This window comes from Mobula hypostoma, assembly GCF_963921235.1.
Source record: "Mobula hypostoma chromosome 8 unlocalized genomic scaffold, sMobHyp1.1 SUPER_8_unloc_1, whole genome shotgun sequence".
In the NCBI taxonomy this organism is placed as follows: Eukaryota; Metazoa; Chordata; class Chondrichthyes; order Myliobatiformes; family Myliobatidae; genus Mobula; species Mobula hypostoma.
In genome coordinates this window covers 1,575,173-1,597,860 of record NW_026948120.1, presented here as the reverse complement: position 1 = coordinate 1,597,860, position 22,688 = coordinate 1,575,173, and the positions used below count along the sequence as shown (strand labels likewise).

Genomic DNA, 22,688 nt, shown 5'->3' with positions numbered 1-22,688 from the left:
TTTAGACTTACCCTCTCACACCTTAAACACATGCCCTCTTTTCTGAGACATTTCTCTCCTATCCCTGCCTCTGACATTCATCGGATCTCCCTTCAGTGCCCTCCGCTCCAGAGAAAACAACCCAATGTTGTCGAACCTCTCCAGGCCCTCTAATCCGGGCAGCATCTCTTCTGCACCCTATCCACAGCCTGCGCACCCTTCCCAACCCGACCTGAATGCAATAATCCAGATGTGGCCCAACCAGATTTTTATCAGGTTCAAGGTATACTTATGATCAAAGTGTGGATGCAGCATACACCTCTGAGATAAAGTTGCAACTTACCTTCCTGAGTTTTGAACTCGGTGCCTCAGTAATAAATGCCTTCTTCATCACCCGATCAGGGAGATGTGGACTTGAACCCCGGGATCCCTCAGCCCATCAACACCGTTAAGGATCCTGCTACTAACTAGTTACTCTCCCTTTACGTTTGACCTTCCAGTTCCGCTCTATAACTCGGGAAGTTAAACTCAGACAGGACTTGCATCGTGAACGTCAGGGTCCTGGGGCGTGTAGTAGGAGAGAGGTTCCCAGGGGTAGAGGTACTCAGTTCCCCGAAAGTGGTGGCACAGGGGGCCTGGGTGGTGAAGAAGGCGTCTGACACGTGGGCCTTCAGTCGGGGAAGTGAGTACAGGAGTCGGGACCTAACGTTGGTGAGACGGCATTTGGAGTAGTGTGTGCAGTTCTGGTCACTCAGCAATAGTGAGGATGTCATTGAGCTGGAGAGGGTGCAGGAAAAGTTCACCAACATGTCACTGGGACAGGAGGGTGAGAGTTATAAGGAGAGACTGGACAGTCTGGGACTGTTTTTCCTGGAGTGAAGGAAGCCGAGAAGTGACCATATAGAGGTTTATAAACCTATGAGGGACATAGATAAGGTGGAATGTCATAGTCTTTTCTCCAGGTTAGGGGAGTTTAAAACTAGAGGGCACAGGTTTAAGGTGAAAGGGAAAGATTTTGCCCACAGCGTGTGTCAAACATGATGCTGAATTAAACTGATTTCCTCCTGCCTACACAATCTCTGTATCCTCCGTTCTATATCCTGTATGTCACTGTGCCTATCTAACAGCCTCAAATACACTTCCATCATATCTGCCTCCACCATCACCCTACCAGCACATCCCAGGTACCCACCGCTTGGCATAAAGATAAAAAGGTTAAAAAAAATACTGGATAGACTAGGATTGTTTTCCCTGAAGTGGTGGCTGAGGGGTGACCTTTTAGAGGGGCATAGATGAGGTGGATGCTCACTGCACTCTTCTCCCAGGGTGGGGAGTCTCAACTAGAGGACACAGTTTTAAGATAGGAGGGGAGAGACTTATAGAACAACTCAGGGACAACTCAGTGCGTGGTGGGTATATGGAACGAGTTGCCAGAGCAAGTGGTTTCGGCAGGTACATTAATAACATTGAAAAGATACTTGGACGGGTATGTGGATAGGAAAAGTTCACAGGGATAAGGGACAAACATGGGCAAACGGGGACCTCAATTGACAAGTATGATTCTGTGCTGTGTGAATCTGAGAGGGAAGACAAATAAGATGACTATTTTACAGGGATTAGTGTACTCTCACCGCACACCCACCCACCCACCCACATCAGCCCCTCCTCTCCCCACACACACACCCCCACCCACATCAGTCCCTCGCTCACCACAGGCCTTCTCGTCACTGAAGTCCCCGCAATCGTTGACTCGGTCACACGTCCACAACTTGGGTTTGCAGATCCCATTGGCACAGGTGAACTGGTCGGGCCCACAATCTGGAGGGTGGGGCGAGAGTGAGGGAGAGAGTGGTGTGGAGAAGAAAAGGGAGAGAAAGATGGTGACAGAAAGCATGGGAGAGACAGAGGAGGGAGGAAAGGAGGGAGAGGACAAGGGCATAGGAGAGAGGGGAGGGGGAAGGGGGAAAGCAGGAAGGGGGCAGGAGAAAGAAGGAAGGTGAGGGGGAGGAAGGGGGAGAAGGGGAGAGGGGGAGGAAGGGGAGAGGGGGAGGAGGGGTAGAGGGGGAGGAGGGGTAGAGGGGAGGAGGGGGGAGAAGGGGAGAGGGGGAGGAAGGGGAGAGGGGGAGGAGGGGTAGAGGGGAGGAGGGGTAGAGGGGGAGGAGGGGTAGAGGGGAGGAGGGGTAGAGGGGGAGGAGGGGGAGAGGGGGAGGGGAGGGGGAGAGGGGGAGGGGGGAAGAAGGGGATGGGGGAAGGGGGAGAGGGGGAGGAAGGGGAGAGGGGGAGGAAGGGGAGAGGGGGAGGAAGGGGAGAGGAGAGGGGGAGGGGAGAGGGAAGGGGGAGAGGGGGAAGGGGAGAAGGGAAGGGGAGAAGGGAAGGGGAGAAGGGAAGGGGAGAAGGGAAGGGGAGAAGGGAAGGGGAGAAGGGAAGGGGAGAAGGGAAGGGGAGAAGGGAAGAGGAAAAGGGAAGAGGAAAAGGGAAGAGGAAAGAGGAGGAAGAGGAGAAAAGGGGAAAGGAGAGAGGGGGAAAAGGAGGGAGAAGGGGAGGGGGAAAGTGGGGAAGGTGACATGGGAGGAGGAAGAGGAGGGAAAGGATAAGATGTAGAAACACCACAACCTCGGCGCATAAGCACACTCCCAACCTACCCCTTACATGGACATTATCTGCTCCTCCTCACAGGACCGCCTGTGTGTACATACCCAAAAGCAGGAGGAACACAATCCCTTCACGCAACTAAATCAACCACCTGAACCTACACAAACACAGACTGACATGCAACTGGCCACAGCTCCTGTACGCTGTCCCCACCCTCGCAATCCACACCCCCTCAGTGCCATCGCTCACAAATGTGCACATGTATACAACCACCCGAGGTGGCCCACCCACGTTGAATTACGCAAGACTGCGTATACGCTCTGCAGAATAACGCAGGCCCGCTGTCAGCTGTGCGCACCTGAGCAGTAGCGTACGCCCCTGACCTACGCAGGGACAGGCAAACGCAGGAAAGCTCATCTACAGGGAATACGTGCAGCCACGCCAGCCTGGCTCCCCTGTGCCCAGCTCAACAGGCAAGGCACCCCCCACCCCCCGGGTCTGTACACATCTGCCCCCACCCCCATACTCACGGCAGTTGAGCTCGTCGCTGAGGTCCCCGCAGTCGTTCCAGCCGTCGCAGCGCAAGCTTTGGGAGATGCACAATCCAGACCGGCAGGCGAATTCGCCAGGGCAGGCTGTGTGGAGAGAACACGGCCTGGTCATTGAGGGAGGGGGTGGGAGAAGGAGGTGCCCACGGGGATTCCGGCGGCAGAGTTGGGGGGGGGGTGCGGATCTGTACTCACGGTTGCTGGGGTTGAACGCGGCGTACTTGCCCACGAACCCTTTGTCCGTGTGGGACTCATCGGAATGGAACCGGATCTGCACTTCCGACACGTCGAATTTTAAATTGAGAAGAGGGTAATCACCACAATATCTGCGCAAGAGGGGAATGGGGTGAGAAAACCAGCTGCAGAGGGCGTCTTCCCCAGCACCTGCGCAGCTCCCCGAGGCTGTGCCCCTGCGCGCTCACCCGAACGAGCGCCAGCCCTAATTGCACACGCCCGTTCAAAGGGTGCAGGGGACCGTACACGTGCTCGTCTGTGTGAGCGCAGGGTGTGAACACGCACATTCATCAAGATCAGCAGAACCAAGCTCACTATTGTTGATAGAACTCATGCAACTTGTTGTTTTGTAGCAACAACATTAAAAAATTGCCATAAGTTACAATAAAAACTAAAAAAGTTAAATAAGTAAATAACTGTGAAGAAAAATACCAGCACTCGTCCAAATTGGTGCAGAGTCCTGATACGCAGACGTCCCGGAGAACAGATAGCCTCTGGGTGTCCATCTCCCTGCTCCCCATTACCCATACCCAGCCCTTAACCCTCAACAGATTACCTCTTCTCATTGATCTCCATGTAATCCTTTATGCAATTCCTGTTCTGGACACCCGGCTCTTCCATCCGGAACATTTCAAATTTCATCCGGATCTTCATGTCCGATGGCACCTCGAGAAGGAGAGAGAGTCAGCATGAGACACTCGTTGCATCTGTCTGTTTAAATCTTCGGTTCGATTGTTTAATTGTACTTTCTTTGCAATTTAGAGGACAAGCTCTCCTCTACACTCACGCTGAGCACCGGTGCTCCACAAGGCTGTATACTCAGCCCCCTGCTGTACTCACTGTACACCAATGATTGTGTAGCCAAGTTTCCATCAAACTCAATATATAAGTTTGCTGATGATACAACAATTGTAGGCCATATCTCGGGTAATGATGAGTTTGAGTACAGAGAGGAAATTAAGAACCTGGTGGCATGGTGCGAAGACAATAACCTATCCCTCAACGTCAGCAAGACGAAGGAATTGGTTGTTGACTTCAGAAGGAGTAGAGGACCGCACAACCCAATTTACATCAGTGGTGCGCAAGTGGAACAGGTCAAAAGCTTTAAATTCCTCGGGGTCAATATCACAAATGACCTGACTTGTTCCAACCAAGCAGAGTCCACTGCCAAGAAGGCCCACCAGTGCCTTTACTTCCTGAGAAAACTAAAGAAATTTCGCCTGTCCCCTAGAATCCTCACTAATTTTTATAGATGCACCATAGAAAGCATTCTTCTAGGGTGCATCACAACCTGGTATGGAAGTTGTCCTGTCCAAGACCGGAAGAAGCTGCAGAAGATCGTGAACACGGTGCAGCACGTCACACAAACCGATCTTCCGTCCGTGGACTCACTTTACACCGCACGCTGTCGGAGCAGTGCTCCCAGGATAATCAAGGACACGACCCACCCAGCCAACACACTTTTCGTCCCTCTTCCCTCCGGGAGAAGGCTCAGGAGCTTGAAGACTCATACAGCCAGATTTGGGAACAGCTTCTTTCCAACTGTGATAAGACTGCTGAACGGATCCTGACCCGGATCTGGGCCGTACCCTCCAAATATCCAGACCTGCCTCTCGGTTTTTTTGCACTACCTTACTTTCCATTTTTCTATTTTCTATTTACGATTTATAATTTAAATGTTTAATATTTACTATTGATTTGTAATCCAGGGAGCGGGAAGCGCAGAATCAAATATCGCTGTGATGATTGTACGTTCTAGTATCAATTGCTTGGCGACAATAAAGTATAAAGTATTTAAAATATAAATATCCCTTGCATTTTATATAATTATTTATACACAAGTAACTGCTTGCCATGATTATTACTGGCAATACTATGCACATATGTGCCTCTAGCAGCAATAGAAAGTATAATTCTGGAAGGCTCCAGAAGTCTCTTTTTTCTGCATTAAGTGAATAACTACTTTTCCACTGGTTAACTTGGTATTACAGCATTCAGAACAGTACTTTCTAATTGGCTGTCCCTTATCTACAAACTTGACTGAAATTTTCCTTATCCCTGTAGTATAAAAATAGCTCTTTTAAACTCAGTGCTGTCTTTAGTTTCTCTCTCTCTCTTGAATTAGTAAAACTGTCTTCAATTTTTCTCTGTTCTACCAACTCCGAATGAAACAAATGTGGAACAAGAGGTTTTGTGCTTCTTACAAAAGAAGCTTAGATTTAAACACCAGATTGCATTACACGGAACCAGCTGCTCACAAACAGCTTGGGAACAACGGAAGGGTTTCTGGAGAGTTTGGGAAGATTCAACAGAAGAATCTCACTGATGCAGGAGATTGGTGCAGCAGGATTAGTAGCCAGAAAGAATTCCTTCTGCCCCTGCCGAGGTGACTGGAACTGTGCACGGTGCTCCCAGTGAGGGTCTGACCCAGGGATACGGAGACTGGAACTGTGGACAGTGCTCCCAGTGAGGGTCTGACCCAGGGATACGGAGACTGGAACTGTGTACAGTGCTCCTGGTGTGGGTCTGACCCAGGGATGCTGAGACTGGAACTGTGCACGGTGCTCCCAGTGTGGGTCTGACCCAGGGATACGGAGACTGGAACTGTGCACGGTGATCCCAGTGTCGGTCTGACCCAGGGATACGGAGACTGGAACTGTGCACGGTGATCCCAGTGTGGGTCTAACCCAGGGATATGGACACTGGATCTGTACCTGGTTTGCTCTGATCCAGGAGCAGGGAGACTGGAACCAAGCCTGGTGCTTCCAGTGCTGATCTGCGCCTAGAACTGGGTACAGTACCTGGACAGAGTCTTACAGCAGCATAGTGGCTAGTCCATCACTTCACAGCACAAGCTGTAAGGTTGGGATGGGATCCAATTTCTGCCACTGGCTGTAAGGAGTTTGTCCATTCATCCCGTGACCGTGTGGGCTTCCTCGCTGTACTCCAGCTTCCTCCCACATTGCAGGTTAGAGTCAGTGAGTCGCGGGCAGGCTGTGTTAGTGCCAGCAGCATGATGACATGTGGGCAACCCCAGCACATCTCTGATGCCAGAGCTGCATTTCACTGTATATTTTGACATACATGTGACACAAAAGCAAGTCTCTCTCTTTCTTACATCACAGGAACAGCCCCTTCGGCCACAATGTGGTGCTGACCTGATGCCTAATCTTTTCTGTCTACACAATGTCTACAACCCTCCATTCCCTCTACATTCACATGCCTTCCGAAGGGCCAAGGCTGCCCAAGCTCATGCTCACTAATCCGGGCAGCATCCTGGTGAATTCTCTTAAACACCTCTATTGTATCTGCTTCCAGCACCTCCACTGGCAGCACATTCCAGACGTTGTCCCACACATCTGCTTTGAACTTTCGCCGTCTCACCTTAAATGCATGTCCTCTGGTATTAGCCATTACGACCCTTGGGGAAAATGATACCTGCTGTTCACTCTATCTATCCCTCTCAGAATCTTATAAACCTCTGTCAGGTCTCGGCCTCCAGTGCTCCAGAGAAAACCCAAGTTGGTCCAACCTCTCCTTACAGCTCACGCTCTCTAATCCAGGCAGCAACTTGGTGCACCTCTTCTGCACCCTCTCCAAAGTCTCCACACCCTTCCTGTAATGAAGCGACCAGAACTACACACAATACTCCAAGTGTGGCCTGACCAAAGTTTTATAAAGCTGCAAAGCGACTTCTTGACTCTTGTCCACAACCAATTAGGACAGGCATGATGTTTGCCTTCTTTAGAGCCCTAGCACTTGTGCTGGGGATCTCCAGACTTGACCCCTTAATCAAACCGGTGTCCTTTTAGAATGGAGATGAGGAGGAATTTCTTTAGCCAGAAAGTGGTGAATCTGTGGCATCCTTTGCCACAGGCAGCCGTGGAGGCCAAGTATGTATATTTAATACAGAGATTGATAGATTCTTGATTGGTCAGGGCATGAAGGGGTACTGGAAGAAGGCAGGAAATTTGGGCTGAGAGGGAAATTGGATCAGCCATGATGAAATAGCAGAGCAGGGTCTTCTGGAGCGTGAATTAAGTCACCAGGGAAAAGTACTGGTAGATACAATGCAGAAACAAGAGAAAATCTGCATATGCTGGAAATCCGAGCAACACGCACAAAATGCTGGAGGAACTCAGCAGGCCAAAGAACATCTATGGAAAAAAGTACAGCTGACGTTGCAGGCTGAGATCCTTCAGCAGGACTGCAGCTTCTTTATTCGACAAAATGAGGTACAACAGGCATCATACGGAGACGCTTTCAGTTGAAAGGTGTCGCTGGCCCAACGTGATGCTTGGTATTTTATGTGCTAAGCATCAAAGGACAATTCCATATTTACAAAGTATGGATAATGCTTTCTTTGAAACTGCACATAAACTTCACACCTCCTGATTTGCACACACAGCACAGACATCCAAATGAATTTTAACCAGCGTTGTCTGGTCTGAGATTCATGGCTTTTAGGAAGCCATTGTTCAGAGCTGCACTCCAAATTAAATCTACAATGCATATTCAGATGTGAAGACTCGTAGCCAAAGTTATTTGCTGAATGTAATAGTGCCAACTCCAAAAATGGTTCTAACTGAGCCAAATGGCCAAATTCTGCTTGGCCAAAGTTGCTGGTGAATGCAGCAGGCCAGGAAGCATCTCTAGGAAGAGGTGCAGTCGACGTTTCAGGCCGAGACCCTTCGTCAGGACTAACTGAAGGAAGAGCTAGCAAGAGATTTGAAAGTGGGAGGGGGAGGGGGAGATCCAAAATGATAGAAGACAGGAGGGGGAGGGATGGAGCCAAGAGCTGGACAGGTGATTGGCAAAAGGGATACGAGGCTGGAGAAGGGAGAGGATCATGGGACGGGAGGCCTAGGGAGAAAGAAAGGGGGAGGGGAGCACCAGAGGAAGATATAGTGAGAGGGACAGAGGGAGAAAAAAGAGAGATAAAGAAAGGGGAAAAAAGGACATGTGTAGCATGTGTTCTGCATATAAGAATAAGTGCTGGGAGGGAGATCAGTGGGAAGGGATGGGGGGGAAGAATGGACAAGGGAGTTGCGTAGGGAGCTATCCCTGCAGAAACAAGGGAGGAGGGGGAAAAATGTGTTTGGTGGTGGAATCCCGTTAGAGGTGGAGGAAGTTACAGAGAATAATATGTTGGACCCGGAGGCTGGTGGGGTGGTAGGTGAGGACAAGGGGAACCCTATTCCTAGTGGGGTGGCGGGAGGATGGGGTGAGAGCAGATGTGCGTGAAATTGGAGAGATGCATTTGAGAGCAGAGTTGATGGTGGAGGACGGGAAGCCCCTTTCTTTGAAAAAAGGAGGACATCTCCTTTGTCCTGGAATGAAAAGCCTCATCCTGAGAGCAGATGCAGCGGAGACGGAGGAATTGCAAGAAGGGGATGGCATTTTTGCAAGAGATAGGGTGAGAAGAGGAATAGTCCAGGTAGCTGTGAGAGTCCGTAGGCTTATAGTAGACATCAGTAGATAAAGCTGTCTACAGTCCTGGACTGTTTCAATGACTCTGCGGTTTGATGTTTTACATTCTGTGCTTTCTGTTCACTTTCTGCCATTTCCATGATTTGCTTTTTTTTTTAAGCGTGTTGGGTGTTTGATGTTTTTCTTTGAATGGGTTCCATTGGGTTTCTTTGTTTCGTGGCTGTCTGTGGGAAGGCAAATCTCAGGGTTGTATACTGTATACATGCTTTGATAACAAACATACTTTGTACTTTGAACAGTTTTTTTCTGCACATTGGCCGTTTGATGGTCCTTATTGATGGGTTTCATTGGGTTTCTTTCCTTTGTGGCTGTCTGTCAGGAGACGAATTTCAAGGTTGTGTATAGTATATACATAGTTTGATAATAAATGGAGACAATGCAAGCATGCGTATAGTAATACTCGGGATGAGCCTCCCCGAAGGGACCTTGTCCAACACCTTGCTAAAATGCAGGTAGACAACCTCCACTGGCCTGCCCTTGTCGCTCCCCTTTGTCACATCCTCAGGAAAAGCTCTGTCAAGTTGCTAAGGCAACACCGCACTCCCCACACAACACCGTGACTTCTTAAAAGTTTAGAGTTTTCAAAGTTAACGGCACAGCCCAGACCCTGCTCAAAGCAATAATTTGGACCTTCGGACCTGCCCCACCGGGGAGTGGGCACGGAGGCGCGCAACCCCAGCATCCCCCCGCGCTCACACAGCCGCTCACCTTGATGGTCCATACGCAGTTGATGTTGGGAGGGTAGAAGGCGGGATAGTAGGGGGTAGAGAAGTTTCCGGCTATGGCCGTCAGTGTACCTCCGCACTCTGAAAGAAAGCGTGTGAGAGAGGCAGTCAGGCGCGCTCCGCAGGAGGGAGGACATGAAGGACGATGGGGGAGGGGGCCTTGCTGACCACTCCGCAGCAGGGACACAGGGGTGGGTGTGCTGTGACAGAAAGACAGGGAGTTTCAGCCTCTCCATACCTCACTCATTGCCTTGCCTCATCCCCCTTCCACTCCCCAACCTTCCCGACACTCCTCCCACTTTCCTTCACCCCCTTCCTCGCCCTTGCTACCACCCCCCTTGCCCGTCTCCTCAACCCACTCCCCCTTCTCCTCCCTGTGTGCCCCTTCCCACTCTCCTTGCCCCTCCTCGAATACCCCAAACACTACCTTCCCCTCCCCCTAATCCCAACCATCTTGTGGACCCTCCCTCTCCCCACGTGGGGAATGTAGCCATGGGTCTGGAATGTTCCTTGCAGTCCAGATGGGTCAGGGAAAGCAGAGTGGCTATGGACTGGTCTTATCCAGTCCAAGCAAAGCGGGAAAGTCTGGTCTGACCTGGTCCACTTGGAGCAGGGAAAGATCCAGGCCTGTGCAGTTTGGTCCAGACGAAGCAGCAAAGGTCCAGGCTGATCAGGAGAGGCAGGATGAGTCCCAACCTATCGAGGTTGGGTGGGGAAAGTAGTGTGGGTCCAGTCCAGTCTGATCCAGACTGAATGCAGCAGGGAAGGTAGTGTGAGCCCAGTTCGGTCTGATCCAGTCCGGGTGGGTTGGGGAGACAGTGAGATTCCGGTTCAGTCTGATCCAGTCCGGGTGGGCTGGGGAGACAGAGACGGTCCGGTTCGGTCTGGGCCAGTCCGGGTGGGTTGGGGAGACAGAGACGGTCCGGTTCGGTCTGGTCCACTCCAGGTGGGTTGGGAAAGCAGACACATTCCGGTTCAGTCTGGTCCAGTCCGGGTGGGCTGGGGAGACAGAGACGGTCCGGTTCGGTCTGGTCCAGTCCGGGTGGGTTGGGGAGACAGAGACGGTCCGGTTCGGTCTGGTCCACTCCAGGTGGGTTGGGAAAGCAGACACATTCCGGTTCAGTCAGGTCCAGTCCGGGTGGGCTGGGGAGACAGTGAGATTCCGGTTCGGTCTGATCCAGTCCGGGTGGGTTGGGGAGACAGTGAGAGTCCGGTTTGGTCTGATCCAGTCCGGGTGGGTTGGGGAGACAGAGACGGTCCGGTTCGGTCTGGTCCAGTCCGGGTGGGCTGGGGAGACAGAGACGGTCCGGTTCGGTCTGGTCCACTCCAGGTGGGTTGGGAAAGCAGACACGTTCCGGTTCAGTCTGGTCCAGTCCGGGTGGGCTGGGAAAGCAGACAGGGTCCGGTTTGGTCTGGTCCAGTCCGGGTGGTTTGGGGAGACAGTGAGGGTCCCGTTCAGTCTGGTCCAGTCCGGGTGGGATGGGGAGACAGTGGGAGTCCGGTTCAGTCTGATCCAGTCCGGGTGGGCTGGGGAGACGGTGGTGGTCCGGTTCGGTCTGGTCCAGTCCGGGTGGGTTGGGGAGATGAGAGGGTCTGGTTCGGTCTGATCCAGTCCAGGTGGGTTGGGGAGACAGTGAGAGTCCGGTTCGGTCTGATCCAGTCCGGGTGGGTTGGGGAGACAGTGAGGGTCCGGTTCAGTCTGATCCAGTCCAGGTGGGTTGGGGAGACAGTGAGATTCCGGTTCGGTCTGATCCAGTCCGGGTGGGTTGGGGAGACAGTGAGGGTCCGGTTCAGTGGTCCAGTCTGGGTGGGTTGGGGAGACAGTGAGAGTCCGGTTCAGTCTGATCCAGTCTGGGTGGGTTGGGGAGACAGTGAAAGTCTGGTTCAGTCTGATCCAGTCCGGGTGGGTTGGGGAGCCAGTGAGAGTCCGGTTCAGTGGTCCACTCTGGGTGGGTTGGGGAGACAGTGAGAGTCTGGTTCAGTCTGATCCAGTCCGGGTGGGTTGGGGAGACAGTGAGAGTCCGGTTCAGTCAGGTCCAGTCCGGGTGGGTTGGGGAGCCAGTGAGAGTCCGGTTCAGTTTGATCCAGTCCGGGTGGGTTGGGGAGACAGTGAGGGTCCGGTTCGGTCTGGTCCAGTCCGGGTGGGTTGGGGAGACAGTGAGGGTCCGGTTTGGTCTGGTCCAGTCCGGGTGGGTTGGGGATTCAGTGAGGGTCTGGTCCAGTCCGGGTGGGTTGGGGAGACAGTGAGAGTCTGGTTCAATCTGGTCCAGTCCGGGTGGTTTGGGGAGACAGTGAGGGTCCGGTTCAGTCTGATCCAGTCCGGGTGGGTTGGGGCGACAGAGAGGATCCGGTTCGGTCTGATCCAGTCCGGGTGGGTTGGGGAGACAGTGAGGGTCCGGTTCGGTCTGATCCAGTCCGGGTGGGTTGGGGAGACAGTGAGGGTCCGGTTCGGTCTGATCCAGTCCGGGTGGGTTGGGGAGACACTGAGAGTCCGGTTCAGTCTGATCCAGTCTGGGTGGGTTGGGGAGACAGTGAAAGTCTGGTTCAGTCTGATCCAGTCCGGGTGGGTTGGGGAGCCAGTGAGAGTCCGGTTCAGTGGTCCACTCTGGGTGGGTTGGGGAGACAGTGAGAGTCTGGTTCAGTCTGATCCAGTCCGGGTGGGTTGGGGAGACAGTGAGAGTCCGGTTCAGTCTGGTCCATTCCGGGTGGGTTGGGGAGCCAGTGAGAGTCCGGTTCAGTTTGGTCCAGTCCGGGTGGGTTGGGGAGACAGTGAAAGTCTGGTTCAGTCTGATCCAGTCCGGGTGGGTTGGGGAGCCAGTGAGAGTCCGATTCGGTCTGTTCCAGTCCGGGTGGGTTGGGGAGACAGTGAGGGTCCGGTTTGGCCAGGTCCAGTCCGGGTGGGTTGGGGATTCAGTGAGGGTCTGGTCCAGTCCGGGTGGGTTGGGGAGACAGTGAGAGTCTGGTTCAGTCTGGTCCAGTCCGGGTGGTTTGGGGAGACAGTGAGGGTCCGGTTCAGTCTGATCCAGTCCGGGTGGGTTGGGGCGACAGAGAGGGTCCGGTTCAGTCTGATCCAGTCCGGGTGGGTTGGGGAGACAGTGAGAGTCCGGTTCAGTCTGATCCAGTCCGGGTGGGTTGGGGAGACAGTGAGAGTCCGGTTCAGTCTGATCCAGTCCGGGTGGGTTGGGGAGCCAGTGAGAGTCCGGTTCAGTCTGATCCAGTCCGGGTGGGTTGGGGAGACAGTGAGAGTCCGGTTCAGTCTGATCCAGTCCGGGTGGGTTGGGGAGACAGTGAGGGTTTGGTTCAGTCTGATCCAGTCTGGGTGGGTTGGGGAGACAGTGAAAGTCTGGTTCAGTCTGATCCAGTCTGGGTGGGTTGGGGAGACAGTGAGGGTCCGGTTCGGTCTGGTCCAGTCCGGGTGGGTTGGGGAGACAGTGAGGGTCCGGTTCGGTCTGGTCCAGTCCGGTTGGGTTGGGGATTCAGTGAGGGTCTGGTCCAGTCCGGGTGGGTTGGGGAGACGGTGAGGGTCCGGTTTGGTCTGGGTGGAGGTACTCACGTGTCATGCGGGGCAGCTGGTGGAAGGTGGCTTTGAAGCCGCGGTACCGAGCACTTTCGTCGCTCAGCAGAGTCACGAGCATCACTGGTCCCGAGGACAGCACAGCCAAATGGTGGCTGGACGGTCGCTTCCCACACTTCCTGCAAAGAGGGTGGGGGGAATAATGGGGGAGGGGGGAGGGGGGGAGGGGGGAGAGAGGGGGGAGAGAGGGGGAGAGAGGGGGGGAGAGAGGGGGGAGAGAGAGGGGAGAGAGAAGGGGGGAGAGAGGGGAGGGAGAGAGGGGAGGGAGAGAGGGGAGGGAGAATGAGTGGAAGAGAGAGGGATCAGACACAAACTGTTCTCTTCACATTGTCGCATCACACATTCCCAGAGTTTGAAATAGAGACCATAAGACCAGAGACCATTTGGCCCATCAAGTCTTCTCCTCCATTCCATCACAGCCAATTTATCACTCTCTCAACGCCACTCACCTGCCTTCTTCCCATAACCTTTGATGTCCAGGAATCTACCACCCTTTGCTTTAGTTGTATCACATGACTTACCTTCCACAGCCGTCTGAGACAATGAATTCCACAGATTCACCACCCTCGGGATAAAGAAGTTTCTCCTCACCTCTGTTCCAATTGTGTGTCCTTTTGGAGTGAAGCACCCTCCACACTGTCCCAACACACACTCCCGGGGTCAGACACAGAGTGAAGCTCCCTCTACACCATCCCATCACACACTCCCGGGGTCAGACACAGAGTGAAGCTCCCTCCACACCGTCCCATCACACACTCCCAGGGTCAGACACAGAGTGAAACTCCCTCCACACTGTCCCATCACACACTCCCGGGGTCAGACACAGAGTGAAGCTCCCTCTACACCATCCCATCACACACTCCCGGGGTCAGACACAGAGTGAAGCTCCCTCCACACCGTCCCATCACACACTCCCAGGGTCAGACACAGAGTGAAGCTCCCTCCACACTGTCCCATCACACACTCCCAGGGTCAGACACAGAGTGAAGCTCCCTTCACACTGTCCCATCACACACTCCCGGGGGCAGACACAGAGTGAAGCTCCCTCCACACCGTCTCATCACACACTACCGGGGTCAGACACAGAGTGAAGCTCCCTCCACACTGTCCCATCACACACTCCTGGGGTCAGACACAGAGTGAAGCTCCCTCTACACCATCCCATCACACACTCCCGGGGTCAGACACAGAGTGAAGCTCCCTCCACACCGTCTCATCACACACTACCGGGGTCAGACACAGAGTGAAGCTCCCTCCACACCGTCCCATCACACACTCCCGGGGTCAGACACAGAGTGAAGCTCCCTCCACACCATCTCATCACACACTCCCGGGGTCAGACACAGAGTGAAGCTCCCTCCACACTGTCCCAACACACACTCCCAGGGTCAGATGCAGTGAGACCGTACTTGGTGATGACATCATCTTCAGCAGGGCTGAGGGAGTCGTGAACCATGACAAAATCGTTGCCGCAGTCATCGTCAGTGTTGAAGTCCTGGAACTCGAGGTAGATGACGTGGTCCTGGTCAGCCCGTAAAACCCACTGGCAGTGAACGTTGTTGGGGTAACCGTTTCCATCATAGCCCGGAGATGTGAATTCCTGCAGTCTGCCTGCGGCCCACAAGGCATGGTAGCAGTCCCCTGTGGGAGGAGGGATCAGAGTGACCGGGAGGCAGGGAAGGGACAGAGGGTGAGGGGAAGAGTGTACTGGCTAGGAGAAGGGGAAGCGGGCGGGGGGGAGAGGGAGGCAGACGGGGAGGAGGGGCGGCGGACAGGGCGGAGGGGGAGCCGACGGGGAGGAGGGGGGGCCGACGGGGAGGAGGGGGGGCAGACGGGGAGGAGGAGGGGCAGACGGGGAGGGGGGGCGGACAGGGAGGAGGGGGCGGACAGGGAGGAGGGGGCGGACAGGGAGGAGGGGGAGTGGACAGGGCGGAGGGGGGGCGGACGGAGCAGAGGTGAGGAAGGGGAATGTGTGAGGATGGAAGCAAGGGAGGGAAGGAGATGGAGAGGTGGTGAGAGGAGGGGAAGTGAGTGAGTGTGGAAAGAAAGTGTTGAAGTGAGAGCAGTAGTGGTATGGAGGGATGGATTTAGCAGGAGGGATGTATGGGGGTTGAAGGGAAGGGGTGAGGAGAGAGGACTGTACAGGACGGAGGGCAGGGGAGGGGTGTACCAATTGGCGGGTGAGGGGAGTTACAGGATTAGAGGTTGGGGAGATACAGGACGGTGGGTGAGGGTGTTTATGGGATGGGGAGCAAGGTGGCTACAGGACAGTGGTGGGAAGGAAGGTATAGGATAGTGTTTAAGGGAAGGAGGGAGGGAGACGGGTAGGTTGGGAAGCGATTTAGGGAGAGTGAGTGAAGAGTTCCATACTTTCTTCTGGAGCAACCACAAGATCCGGGTTTGCCACTGTCGGGAAAAAGGGAACAGGAATCAGTCACCTTCCGTCGTCCTGTGTTGCACGCCAGTGTGCAAACATGGGCATCTATCTGCACGCGCATGTGACCATGTCCCGCACATCTGTGAGCACACCTGTTTGACTGTGCTCACGTGTGTGACTGCATACTTGTCTGTTTGCACGTGTGCGTGCATTTTTGACTACGTGCATACCTGTTCCTGTGTGCGTGTGTCTGTGTGAACCTTTGTGTGTGTGTGTGTGTGTGTCTATGTGTGTGTCTGTGTGAACCTGTGTGTGTGTGTGTGTGTGTGTGTCTCTGTATATATGTGTATATTTGTGTGTGTCTGTGTGACCCTGAGTGTGTGCGCGCGCGTGTGCGTGTGTTCGTTCGTTCCCATGTGGCACGCCCCATCAGTTCACTCACACGAGGAGGTCACCGATCTGACGATGACGTCTCTGGTCGACAACCGGGACATAGACAGGATGCCCTCCTGCAGCGGTCTGGTCAGTGCGTCCTCGCTGAACTTGGTCAGCACCTCCCTGTCCTCAGGCGGAACCTCGAACGTGGCGAAGTAGTAGGCCAGGACTTGGGCTCCGTCGCTGTGAAGAGGTATGGGTCATCAGGCTGGGGCATTCACTTCCACTCCACCTCCCAGCCTCCCGATCGAAGTGCAGTGGGATCAGGTTGACGCTACGAATACGGTAACACACCGCCACCTCTCCTCTCACAGGGGGACACCCCATGGCTTAGTACAGCAACTGCTCTGCCCCTGACCACAGATGTGGACACAGCTCAGCCCATCACAGAAACCACAGACTCCATCCATACTTCACACCACCTCAGTAAAGCAGCCAGTAGAAACAAAGCCCCCACTCACCCCAAACATTTTCTCTTCTCCCTCCCATCAGGCAAAAGCCTGAAAGCTACACTTTATTCTGTGTTCTGTTATTGTTTTACCTTGTCCTACCTTGATGCACTGTGTAATGATCTGATCTGTACGAACAGGGTGCCAGACAAACTTTTTCACTAACCTCGGTACGTGTCAATAATGAACAAATTCCAATTCACCCTGCTCCAGAAGCTTGAAATTACACGCCAGCAGGGTCTAAGGCAGCCTCTACCCCACTGTCAGATGCTAAGAAATGAACTGATTGCTCAGTCTACCTTGTTACACGTTCCGATCCACCTGCTCTGCTCTTTCTTTCTGTTACACTCTATTCCGCATTCTGTTCCCCTCTGTTCTACTGAATGTTCTGATTATGGATGACATACAAAACTGAAGTTTTTCACTGTATCTCAGTGCGGGCAACAATAATAAACCAATTACAAAGACCAATTCAGCAAGACCTCATCATAAAAAATTCTTTATGCGACTTCCAAGAGGACCACGACCTTGTCATTGGGTTTGGAGGCTTGCATGCCTCCGTGACCGGGAGAGCTGGAGTCAGGGCTCTATGGTTTGGCTCTTGGTAGAGTCACCCATGCCAAACAGGTCAAAGGGTAGAGGTCAGACTAAGGGTGGTCCCCCGGTCCTCCAGGTTCGGGGGTTCAACTCAGGGTGAGCAACCCTGACTGGTAAAATGAAATTGTCACAGGAACAGCAATGTGCTACGGTATTCCTGAGTCTCCACCCGGAATATAATAATAGGCATCCATTAGTCTCAAGAGACCATGGATTTGCGCCTTGGAAGGTCTCCAGGGCTCAGGCCTGGGCAAGGTTTTATGGAAGACCAGCAGTTGCCCATGATACAAGTCTCCCCTCTCCACGCCACCTGTGCATCTGACAATAAATTTGACTTTGGAATGCCTCTACCCCGTTGATTACCAGATACACCACAGAACACAGGACAGAACAGGGACAGGCCCTTCAGTCCACAGTGCTGTACCTATCCCTTCTCCCTACACAATGTCCATGTCCATCCATTCCTCCACATTCCTGTGCCCATCTCAGAGCCTCTGAACCTCTACCACCACCCTTGGTAGCTCACTCTAAGCATCCACTGCTCTCTGTGTGAAAAAACTTGCCCCACATATCTCCTTACAGCTTACCCCTCTCACCTTAAGTGGTATTAGACATTTTGACCCTGGGGAAAAAGATTCCATCTGTCTATCCCTGTCAGAATCTTCTATCAGATCGCCTCTCAGCCTTCAGCACTCCAGAGAAAGCACAAGTTTCTCCAACCTCTCCTTACGGCTCACGCCCTTTAATCCAGGCAGCACCCTGGTGAGCCTCCTTGGCACCCTCTCCAAAGCCTCCATACCCTTCCTGTGACTGAGTGAGAAGAACAGAATGCTTTATAAAACTCCTGGCATAACCATACCAGAGTTTTATAAAGCAGTGACATCACTTTGTGACTCTTGAACTCAAAGCCTCGACAAGTCAAGGCAAGTCTTCTTACACCTTGTTACCACTGGAGACCGTTGTCAGCACAGCTCAGTGAACCCAATCCCAGACCGTCCCGTCACCGCGGACTGCTCCCTTACCTGTAATCGAAGATGCGGGCATTGACGAAGTAGGGTGACAGATCGGGAATCGTCTGACAGGTAGAGTTGATCTGTAAGGAGGAGGGAGAAGTGTCACACGGCAGGAACGGACGCGGAGCGTGGCGTGCATACACGCAGACAGGCGAAAAGCAAATTCAGTGGCGCCACTGACGTTGGACGGATGACCGGCGGCGCCAGGCCAGTGGTGCTGCAACAACAACCTCTCGCTGAACGCCAGCAAGACTAATGGTCGACTTCGGGAAAGGGAAGGAAGCAGGTCTGCCTGCACTGAGTCCACACTTGGGGGGGATCAGTGGGGGAGAGAGTCAGTAGATGTTAATTCCTGGCCATTCATGTATCGGGTGACCTGTCTTGGGCTCAGCACACAGACACAGTCACAGCTTCTCCACTTTCTCAGGAGGTTCCGCTTATTAGAATCAGGTTTATTATCACAGATGGATGTTGTGAAACGTGTTGTTTTTGTGGCAGCAGTACAGTGCAGGACTTTAAAAGACTACCATAAGTTACAATAATAAAGTAGAACATGAAAATAGTTCGGAAGAGGGAGAGTGAGGTAGTGTTCGTGGGTTCATGGACTGTTCGGAAATCTGATGGTGGAAGGGCAGAAGCTGGTCCTGGATCACTGAGAGTGTGGGTTCAGACTTCAGTAGCACCTCTCTGATGGTAATAATGAGAAGATGACATGTCCCGGATTGCGAGGGCCCTTAATGACGGATGCCACCTCCTTGAAGATGTCCTTGGTGGGGAGGCAACCCCGTGCAGCCTCTCCGAATCCTGTGTGTTGGAGCTTCCATGCTAGGTGGTGAGAATGTTCTCTATCTGTAGAAATTTCCAAAAGTCTTTGCTGATGTACCCAATCCCCTCAAACTTCAGAATTCAAGTAGCGAATTCTGGTAGAATCAAAGCAGTTTCTTGAAGATTGCATTAATGCGTTGGGTGCGGGGCAGATCCCCTGAGAGGCTGATGCTCAGAAATTTGTAGGGCTTACTCTTTCCTCAAAATCGTAATGCAGTAAAGCCGTCTGTGTGACTGCGTCAAAACTCGAACAAACATCCACAGACGTACCATTGAAGGTGTCCTAACTGGCTGCATGCACCAGGACATATGAACCCGGTCCAATACGTTACAGGCACGTCTCTCCCCGTCATCCGCAGCACCGAGAGGAGGCTCTGCTCGAAAAGGGCAAGGTCCATCAGCAAAGATCCCCACCATCCGGAGCACGCCGTCTTCTCGCAGATCCCATCGGCTGGGAGGTACAGACGCCTGAAGTCCCACACCAAGAGTTTCAGGAATGGCGAGGGAGGACATGAATGTCTCAACTCTAACTCTGTGCCTGTCGTGCTGCTGCAGGCAAGTTTTTCACCGCACCCATGAGCAGTGTGTGTTGGGGGGGGGAGAGAGGGGGAGGGGGGAGAGGGGGAGAGGAGGAGGGGGAGGGGGGAGAGGGGGAGAGGGGGAGAGGGGGAGAGGGGGAGAGGGGGAGAGGGGGAGAGGGGGAGAGGGGGAGGGGAGAGGGGAGAGGGGAGAGGGGAGAGGGGAGAGGGGAGAGGGGGAGAGGGGAGAGGGGAGAGGGGAGAGGGGAGAGGGGGAGAGGGGGAGAGGGGAGAGGGCGAGACAGGAAGAGAGGGAGCGAGAGAGACAGGAAGGGAATAAGAGAAACAGGAGGTGAGGGAGACAGATACAGGAGGTGAGAGAGAGACAGACAGGAGAGGGAGAGAGAATGAGAAGGAGAGGGAGAGAGACAGGAGAGGGAGAGGGGGAGGAGAGGGGAGGGGAGGAGTGGGAGGGGGGAGGGGAGGGGAGGGGAGGGGGAGGAAGACAGAAACATCAAGGCTTGGGGTAGAAAAACAGAACTGATATGCAATGCAGTCAACATTAAACCAGCGGGTAAACCAGGCCAGAGAGCAGACAGGTCACTTACCATCTGTTCCAGCTTCCCGGCAAGGCTGCGGAACTCCTTCGATCGTGGATCCTCAAACTGCCTGCTGTACTGCACGTTGCCGAGGGAGAGGTGCCCACTGTAGACCCGAACCGCCTTGCCTTCCTGGAGTTCATTTGTACTGCGGTCATCACCTTGTGTCGAGGGGAAGAGACAGCAACTCAGGAAGGTGAGACAGAAGGGTCTCCCAGGGGGAGATACCGGGGTGCTGGAGGGTCAGATAGGGCTCGGGAAGAAGGTTGAAGTTTCAACTCAAGACCCTGGTTCAGGGCTGTGAGATTGGAGGGGAGATAGGGTAGTGCGGAGGGGATTGGGGGAGAGAAACAGGGGAGGAGGGAGATGAGGCAGGTGGAATTTCCTTGGATGGCTAAGGAAATTTGGCACGTCCCTGATAACCCTCATCAATTCGCCATGGAAAGCATCCTATCCAGATGCATCACAGCTTAGTGCAGAAACTGCTCTGCTTGTGACCGCAAGAAAATACACAGCTATGGGCACAGGTCAGCACATCATGGAAAGCAGACTCCCCTCTGCATCACCACCTGGTATGGGGGTGTGGGGTGGGGGTGCTACTGCACAGGATCCGGTAAGTTGCAGGGAGCTGTAAACTGAGGTAGCTGCATCACGGGTACCAGCCTCCACAGTATTGAAGACTACAGCGCCTCAGAAAGGCGGCGTCAGGTAGGAGGTGCAGAAGCCTTAAGGCACACACTTAATGATTCCGGAACAGGCTTTAACCCAAGCTCACTACTTTTTTTTTTACTCTACTTATTTATGTAATTATTTTTTTTATGTATTATCATGTGTCGCATTGTACTGCAGCGGCAAAGTTACCAAATTTCACAGCATATTAAACCAGATTCTGATTCTCTATGGGCCGTCTACACTTCCTGCTACCCCAGTAAAGCAGCCAACAAAATCAGAGACCCTACACAGCTTAGACATTCTCCCTTCTCCTTCCCATTGGGCCAGAGATTCGAAAGCCTGTAAGCACATACCACCAGGCTTCTACCCCACGGTTATCAGACTCTGGAATGGACCACTAACATACAAAGAGATGAACTCTTGATCTCCCCATTGTCTGGGCTGCACTTTCTCTGTAACTGCAACACTTTATTCTGCAATCTGTTCCCCTCTGTACTATCTTCATGTACTTGTGCACGGAATAATCCGTCTGGATGGCACACACTCAGAAGCTTTTCCCTGTATCTTGGTCCATATGCCCGCACGGCCCTAAAGTATAGGAGTAGAATACGGCCATTCAGCCCATCAAGTCTGCTCCACCATTCGATCCTTGCTGATTTTCTCAGTCCATTCTCCTGCCTTCTCCCCATAACCCTTGACCACCGCCCCCCTTACCGATCAAGAAACTATCGACCCCCATTTTAAATATACCAAATGACTTGACCTCCACAGATGTCTGGCTGAAAGAAATTCCTCATCTCGGTTCTAAATGGACATTCCTTTATTCTGAGGCTGTGCCCTCAGATCCCAGACTCTCCCACTGATGGAAACGAGGTCTGCTCTATTCAGGCCTTTCAATATTCAATAAGGACCCCCTTACTCCTCTGAACTCCAGTGAGTACAGGTCCAGACAACACTCATTCATGCCCAGGATCATTTTGGTGAACAACTTCTGGACCCTTTCCAATGCCAGCACATTGATAAGGTGCCTCTACTTAGGGGTCAGTGCAGATCCGGCATGTCATCAAAACCCTTGGCAAACTTCTATAGTTGTGCGGTGGAAAGTGTGCTGACTGGCTGCGTTATGACCTGGAATGGGAACACCAATGCCTTTGAGCCAAAAACCCCACAAAAGGTAGTGAATTCGACCCAGTATGTCACAGGTAAAGCTCTCCCAACCACTGCGCACATCTATCTGAAATGTTGCCGTAGAGAAGCAGCATCCATCATCAAAGATCCTCACCACCCAGGCCATGCTCTTTTCTCGTTGCTGCCATCAGGTAGAAGGTACTGAAGCCTCAGGACTCGCACCACCAGGTTCAAGAACAGTTACTACCCCTCAACCATCAGGCTCTTGAACAAAAGGGGATAACTACACTCATTCTATTTCTGGTGTTCCCACAAATGATGGTCACACTTTTTCATCTTGTGGTTATTTCATACTCCTGTTATTTATTGCTACTTATATTTGCATTTGCACAATCTGTTATCCATTGGTCCTGTTTACAGATACTATTCTATAGATTTGCTATGTATACCCACAGGAAAAAAAATCTCAGGGTTGCATGTGGTGATACACATGTTCTCTGATTAATAAAGTTTACTTTGAACTTCGAAAAACTATTCACAACACTCCAAGTGCAGTCTGACCAATACTGTATGAAGCCTCAGCATTGCATTCTTTCCTTTATATTCTTGTCCTCATGAAAAGAATTGCATTTGCCTTCCTTACTCAAGATAATGTCAACGTCGCGACTAAAGTAATTCAAATGCCACTCAGGAGGGGGAAATGGGGGGTGATTCTTGCGATCGAGGGCAGAGGGAGATGGAGGTGATCCAATCAGACTGGGAAGGTAACAGGGATGGAATGGGTTATCTGAAATCGGCTAAGGAATAACTACTGGGGCAGATTAGCAAATCTTGTCCCTGTTATTCCAGCATTGGGGAACATTGAGAATGCACACATTGGTGTGGGAATGGGGGGGGGGGTGGTGGGCGAGAGAAATAACAGACAGCCAGACC

The 22,688-nt window shown here is 52.8% G+C and overlaps 1 protein-coding gene across 3 annotated transcripts in view; it reads right to left on the bottom strand.

Moving 5' to 3' along the window:
• st14 (ST14 transmembrane serine protease matriptase) overlaps nucleotides 1–22,688 on the bottom strand; it is a 52,875-nt gene that overhangs the window by 18,311 nt on the left and 11,876 nt on the right. For all 3 annotated transcript variants that reach the window (XM_063038947.1, XM_063038946.1, XM_063038948.1), the window contains exons 3-13: nucleotides 19,965–20,116; nucleotides 18,023–18,093; nucleotides 15,962–16,137; nucleotides 15,513–15,548; nucleotides 14,552–14,783; nucleotides 13,122–13,261; nucleotides 9,552–9,649; nucleotides 3,910–4,019; nucleotides 3,315–3,445; nucleotides 3,102–3,206; nucleotides 1,690–1,797 (exon numbers count right to left, since the gene is read on the bottom strand). In XM_063038947.1, coding sequence (XP_062895017.1) covers nucleotides 1,690–1,797; nucleotides 3,102–3,206; nucleotides 3,315–3,445; nucleotides 3,910–4,019; nucleotides 9,552–9,649; nucleotides 13,122–13,261; nucleotides 14,552–14,783; nucleotides 15,513–15,548; nucleotides 15,962–16,137; nucleotides 18,023–18,093; nucleotides 19,965–20,116 — 1,359 coding nt within the window. The remainder of the gene's footprint in view (nucleotides 1–1,689; nucleotides 1,798–3,101; nucleotides 3,207–3,314; nucleotides 3,446–3,909; nucleotides 4,020–9,551; nucleotides 9,650–13,121; nucleotides 13,262–14,551; nucleotides 14,784–15,512; nucleotides 15,549–15,961; nucleotides 16,138–18,022; nucleotides 18,094–19,964; nucleotides 20,117–22,688) is intronic.